Source organism: Nematolebias whitei, chromosome 1 (assembly GCF_014905685.2).
Source record: "Nematolebias whitei isolate Nwh7 chromosome 1, NemWhi1, whole genome shotgun sequence".
In the NCBI taxonomy this organism is placed as follows: Eukaryota; Metazoa; Chordata; class Actinopteri; order Cyprinodontiformes; family Rivulidae; genus Nematolebias; species Nematolebias whitei.
In genome coordinates, this window is record NC_056498.1 from 22270557 (window position 1) to 22277451 (window position 6895).

Below are 6895 nucleotides of genomic sequence, written 5' to 3' on the forward strand. Positions count from 1 at the left end.
ACATATGAATGTTTCTGTTCAGTGTCCTGGGGACGATTTCTGTTGTGACTTGGCGCTATATAAATAAACTGAATTGAAAGGACTCAGAAGCTAATGGTGGGAAAAGCTTTGACATATAAAATGTCCCTGTGTGAGTGAGAGAGTGAATGTTGTTTGTCTCATTTGTCTCTATGTGTCCCTGTGATGGACTGGAGACCTGTCCAGGGTGTCCTCTGCCCCTCGCACAGTGACAGCTGGACATGGGCACCAGTGACCCCCACGACCCGAAAAGGAAGAAGCGGGTAAAGATAATGGATGGATGTTTAAACACTGTTTTATTGATTTTATTTTGAAGGTTTTTGTTGGTGGAAAAGAGAAATTTGTTGAAAAAAAAATCCAATTTGACCGGGATATTTTATGTTGAGGTAAGTTAAGCTTTTATAAGAAGAAAAACATGTATTCAACAATTTAAAATTCACACTCTTTTCATTTGTAGTGATCTGTATTTGAGATTTGTAAGACCTAGTTCAGCACTACAAACTCATACTGCAGTACTCCTGTTATGACTTTATTTTCTTCGCCGAGGTGCGGCACATCACATCCAGTTCAGTAACGGGTCAAATGCTCAATAGCTGTGATCAGGGAGACCTGCTGCCTGGCGAGAATATCGACCCCTCTGCTCAGATGAGATTATAACCGTCCCAGTTCACACCAGCGTCACATCGGCGGCAGGTCTGGAGTGCACTGGAACAAATGAATCCCCTGAAGTCTCCACGGCTCCGACAGAATTGATTTGCTTTAGTGCAAGTGAGCAATTCAAACGCACTGCCAATATGAGCACGCAAGGATGTGGATCATATGGAGAGAGCAGTGGTGGAGGCTGGAAGTGTTCCTTTCTGTGTCTGCAGCAACTTTTCTAAAGACTAATACATTATTTTGACGTGCTACTTAATAAGCTGCAGACATAACAGTGCTTTATTCTAGCTTTACCAGAACGAAAATTGTGCTGCTGTTGTTCGGCGTATTGTTTTTGTACTATTAGTGCTTAGTGTATTCTAATTTTAGTGTATTTTAGTTCATTTCTTAAATCTTATTACTGTTTTCTTTACAATTTATACTTTTATTGGATGTAACTGGGACCATGTGTACACAATTTTGTTCCACCACATGTACCACATGAGGTGCAAATGACAAATAAAGAACCCTTAAACCTTAAAATTGGGCTTCATACCTGTATGTCTTAAAAACCATGCTGTTGAAAGGTATAAACGAGGCTGCCTACTTTTCAGCTTGTAAAAAAATATTGCATATAAGTCACAAAGGCTTTGTCACATACAATATAAAATTAAATACTCATCATGTTTATTTTTTTGTTACTGATGATTCTTATGTGGTCATTGTTTTTGTGTCTCAGTCACTGATATCCTTAGTTCTAGTTTCACTCACACCTGTACCTCCTCTGTAATCAGCACACCTGCCTACATTCAGTAATCACCCTCCCAGTTTTTATAATCCACTGGGATTACAGCTATTGTAAAACTCTACCTGTTACTGCTGAGGTGTTCTTTCTGCTAGTTTTGAAAGATGAAAGGGGGCAATAACGTATTTGACTATCTATCGCCCATGCACCTCACAAAAATGGATGAATTCTAGCAGAACTTACAAAAAGTTGTCATTACATCATGTACATCTATAAGTGATTTTTTTTAGGGTCAGCCCTAATCAAGATGGTGGTCACAGCCGAATGGCCATAAAAAGCACAAACATGACTTTAACTCGAGCAGTTTTACAGATAATGAGCTCAAATTTAGCATGGTAGTGGTAAGAACTGATTCCCAACACGTGTTAACAGATTGTGCTACCCTTGTTTAAAATGTTTCTATTTTTAACTATTTGGAGTTGACTGTTAGCAAAATGTTTCATGAATCATTGACAGTCTTTGAAACTCTCAAGTAAAAACTATTGGGTATGTACATTTACAGATGAGTAACATTGGAGCTAATCCAATCCAAGAGGGCCACCACAGCCAAACAAGCTTGAAAAACACAAAAACAAAACAATAAATAAATTAATTTAATTTAATAAATTAAAAAAAAGTTTTTCAATTCAGTGAATTTTACACATATTGCACTAAAGTTTTAATCTGAGAATCATTCACAAATACTCAATACTCATTATGCAAGAAGAGTTTCTGTTTGATTTAGCAAAATATTCAATCACCCATTGGACAGATTTTATTAAAACTTAATAAGTTCTTAGAAAGTAATCACTTTAGTTCTTAGAAAGTCAGTCGTGTACAATTGATTAACTTTTGGAGTCAAGGTGGCCACTAACATTAATAAATCGATCAGTTTCATAGATATTGATCTAAAATGTAATATGGTAGTAGCTGAGAGTCCCTTCAACACACAGTCTGAGGGTGACGTCCCACAGCATCGCAGGAGATGGTGCATAACAGATGATCACTTCCTTGTTGCTACGTTTCCATGGCAACCATGAAACCCGTGAACACGAACAAAAAACGAAGACGTGGAAGATGTAAAACCCGGTAAGATAATATTTTAACGTTTTAAAGCCCAGAGTTGAAATGTCTTATAACGCTGAAGGTCTGAACTCATAGTTTTGAATGTTATGTTCTGTTTTATGAAGCGTTTCAAGGCGCGCCATTAGCCTGTTAGCTAACAACAGTGTTAGCTCTATCTGTTTATGTCATGTCGTTTCTGCAGGAAATTGTCCCCCAGAGTTGCTTCTGGTGAGAAGCTGTTGCCAGATGTCGGTGCTGTGAGTCCAGAGATAATCGAGGAGGTACAAAGATCGTGTTTAACCTCTTCACCGCGAAGAAGTGATGAAAGTGCTGTGCAAAAGTCTTGAGCCATGCTTCAGTTCTTCATGTTTTGCTCCCAAACAAAAACACCTTTTGACTTCTAAAGTGGTCTTGAGCTAGATATTCAGTTTGGTTTTCTTTTGTTCCTCTTTTCGGACATTTGTTGGCTTTTTACTCGTTTTCAGTGCAGCACTTAACCATTTATTTATAGGGAACTCATTAATTCCTTTTTAGACATCTCTAGTCAATAAATCATTCAGGTACAAAAGGCTTTTAATACTCAAGTGACAAACTCGTGTTGTAAATATAATGTAGCAAAGCAATAAAACAGTTTTAATTTGAAACGGTGGCCACTTAAGAAAACCTATTTTGATGCATAAAATAGTAATTTATCTCCAGTAAGGTACTTTCCAAAGACCTATTAGCAGAAGACTTCACATAATGATAATGATGATTGGATGGATGAAGCATCTCTTGGGTTCTGTGTCAGGTTTTTCATGGATCTTGGTCTTCAAAATTAAAATATATATATATAAATAAAAATAAATCACAAACCCCGGGTAATCACTGATCAAGGCCACTTAAGAAACGCACACAATAATCTGGCCGCTTGAATGTAAAATGTAACTAAATCAGAGCAGGGTTAAAATTGTTCCACACTTTTTAAAAGTAATCAAACACATAAATAAGTACAAGTACAAGTACAAGTACAGTACAAGTAGCTCATGACCCAGAAATAGAGAACTGCAACTTCAAATGAGGAGACCTCTGACTGCTTTTGACCCTAGGACCATTATATGGACCAAGGCTTAGCTTAATCTTAAAAGCCCGATATCCTATTCCTGCATTTAGAAAATACAGAAAAAAATTTAAGATATATTTTTAACTATTGTTTTGTAATGTAATAATGTTCCAATGTAGTCCATTAATCAAACTGGCTAAACATTTTTTTTAGTTTTTGCTCCTGACAAACTAGATGATTTTATAAGAATTATTGCCCATCTTCACTTTGCTGTCTAGATCATTAAAATCCATGCATGCAGGCAGATCTCGGTAAAGTTAGAAATAACGTGTATTTTACTCCAACATTGAAATTATTGGTGCAAAACAGGCATAATGGTATCACTGTACAGGTATTTACATTTTCGCAGGATTGGTAGGTTTCAAACAGAAGAAAATAACAGGTTGCTGAGCACACGTTTCCTTCTCCAGGGTCTGCCAGCGCTCCATGCTGCCAGCTTTTATAAAGACCTGGCTACTATCCAACACTTGGTGGAGTCCAGACCACGGTGGATCAATGAGAGTGACTCCCAGGGTTGCAGACCCCTTCACATGGTTCTATCCTCTCGAGGATCTCCCAACACGTACACCTGCCTCAGATACCTGCTGGAGCACGACGCCGATGTCAACGTGTATGGGCTTTTCTCTGGAATATATTCAGTTGTATTAGTTCAGTATTCTGAATTCCTTTGTACTCAAATGAACTAAAAATGCTAAACTTTTTTGACCAAGAATGCTTGTAGATCTTCGAACTTTAAAGCTATTTTAGCTAAATAAAAATGTTGAAAAAAAACATGTTTGGAGTAGGAAGACTAAATGTTATTAGGGACTAAAAACATTGTAAGACGATATAGGAACTAACGGTATGAAACTAAATGAAAATATTTTTGTTAGTACTACAGTTTCAGGCCAGACCCCGCTGCACCTGGCTGCTTCTGAGGGCCACCTTGAATGTGCACGAACCCTTGTGAAGGCCGGAGCAGATGTCCTGGTGAAAGACAACATGGGATTTACTCCTCTGGACTTGGCCCGCATCTGGTGCCACAGGGAAGTAGCAAGGTATCGAGCTAAAGGGTCAGCTAACACCAAGATAAAAAGCTCTGTTAATGAGTTTTAGTTCATATTCAAGTTTCATTTTTAATCAAGTCTTCTGTCTGTATGCAGGTTTCTAAAGAACTGTGAGTGGCTGGCTAATAAGACCAGAGAAATGGAGAAGAGGAAGCAAGCCCAAGCATTATACAGAGACCTCGTGAATATAATCAAACAGAACAATCTCAATAAAAAGGTGAATTATACTGACGTATTTTAGAAAAATGTATAACTGTAATGGCTGAATGAAAGCAAAACATTTACATGCCAACATAAGAGTAAAATATCTGCTGATAAAAATCTTGTATTTATCACATCATGAATTTTTACATGCAAACATACAACTTTAAATAGTTTCTCCATTTATTAGACACTTATTGATGAGAAGATGGCAGCGTGGGCGAAGAACAAAGGCTTGCCCCTGCTGAAGGATGTCCCCCCCAGGGTGCAGGTGAGCAAGTACCACAGTCAGTGTCTCTTACCAGACCAGATCACCTCTAAACCGAAACATCTCAAGTGCCAGCCAGAGGGGTCTGAGCGAGACAGGACTGCCAGCACTTTGCAACCTGCAGCCTCATTCCAAAGTCCGTGGACCATCTTCATGGGCCTCCAGCCAGAGAACCACCCCAAAGAGCCAGATCTCAGGGATAGAGTCATCTTGTGGAAGGACAGCAGCACCCAGAAGCTTCAGTACATCACCAAGTGGGGCAGTGTGCCTCATCCCGCTCCCGACTTGCCTCTAGATGTTGTTGAGAGGGTGTTCTTTCCCAGAGCCTTCCCCTCCAGGATCACCACACCGCAGGCTTTTGAGCCACTGGACATCGAAAAGGTCCAGCATCGAGGATGCCCTCAGGGACGGAGCACCTCCTCCTGGACAGAGGCGGCCATGCACCTGGCTGAGGTCCTGGAGCCTGGACACTGAGTGTCCAACTATTTACTGACAGGATATCATCTAGAGCTGAAAATGACTGACAAGTTTAGAGAAGCTGCATTAAAATACACCCCCAATGTGTTTCAGCCTTTAAAATCAAAGTTAGGGGAATAAAACGTCAGGTTCTGACATTTATAGTATTTCTTTGAACCAACTCCTTCCTGTATGGCACCAATAACTCCATCGGAAAACCTCAAAGAACGAAAGGTGCCAAAGTATATAACCGCTTCCAAATTCCCACAGACCCTGATTTTATCAGACATGAGTGGGTTTAATCATAATGTCAGAGGGCATCGTGATAAAGTCAAAATTGACCAAAACATTTGCTGCTAACACAATGAAACCAGAGGATGCTAAACCCCAGAGGTCCTACCGAACCGTTTGTAATATGCAACTGGCTTTAACAGGGCCGGATTTAGGAGGATGGGGGCCCCTGGGCTGGAGTCAATACTGTATATGGGGGCCCTATATATATATATATATATATACATATAGACCAAGGTTTTTACAGAGAACATCTTGAAAAATATGAAGAACAAAATACAGATTTCCATTTATTAATGACACTTCTGCATTCATCTTATTTGGAGGAACTAGAACCACAAACACTGTTGTCTGCCATTGTAAAATAATATTCCCTGACGCTCCTCCCCAATGCGTAAGATGCGTCAAAAGTGGACCAATAACAAGCAAGCATTCAAGATGAACGTTTTCCAGAACAAATTGGAACATCTTTCATCGGTACTGTCAAAATCATCATAGTCATTGATTAAATTCTGACACTATCAATTCACAAAAACATAAAACATCCTTCGGGACCCCTGAAATGCCGGGGCCCCGGGCTGCAGCCCCTGTAAGCCCCTGCTAAAATCCGGCCCAGGGCTTCAATATCGGCCGTCCTACCTCTACCTTAGGGGCTGAGATGGGGTAGAGGTAGGACAGCTGACTTGGGACCAGAAAGTCCCCCAGCCATTCCCACGTCATGGTGTCTCCAAGCAAGACACCCAATCCCCAATTACTCACTGGGTGCTTACATAGCTGCTCACTGCTCCACCTGGGTGTAGCTCACGTGCGATGGGTTAATTGCAGAGAACTAATTTCACCGTTGTATGGGAACCTACAATGACGACAATCTCAGCCTTCCCTTAATAAGGCTGTTTATATAATGAATTTATACCAAAGGTTTGCTTAAAGGATACAAAGAAGAACCATCTGTTACATTAAATTCAGCCATTCCACAATTTCGCCTTAGTGACACTCAAAAATGCCACACACTGTAGATGATAGACGAA

At 39.9% G+C, this 6895-nt stretch overlaps 1 protein-coding gene across 1 annotated transcript; it reads left to right on the forward strand.

The window, feature by feature from the left end:
• Window positions 1-2450: 2450 nt before the first annotated feature.
• On the forward strand, window positions 2451-5594 carry ankrd53 (ankyrin repeat domain 53; the record flags this gene model as incomplete). The annotated part of the gene is made up of 6 exons (XM_037683135.1): window positions 2451-2527; window positions 2706-2784; window positions 4016-4215; window positions 4478-4642; window positions 4748-4868; window positions 5043-5594. Coding segments are annotated over 6 exons (1194 nt in total), but the record flags the coding sequence as incomplete, so codon positions are not given.
• Between the last annotated feature and the right edge of the window lie 1301 nt (window positions 5595-6895).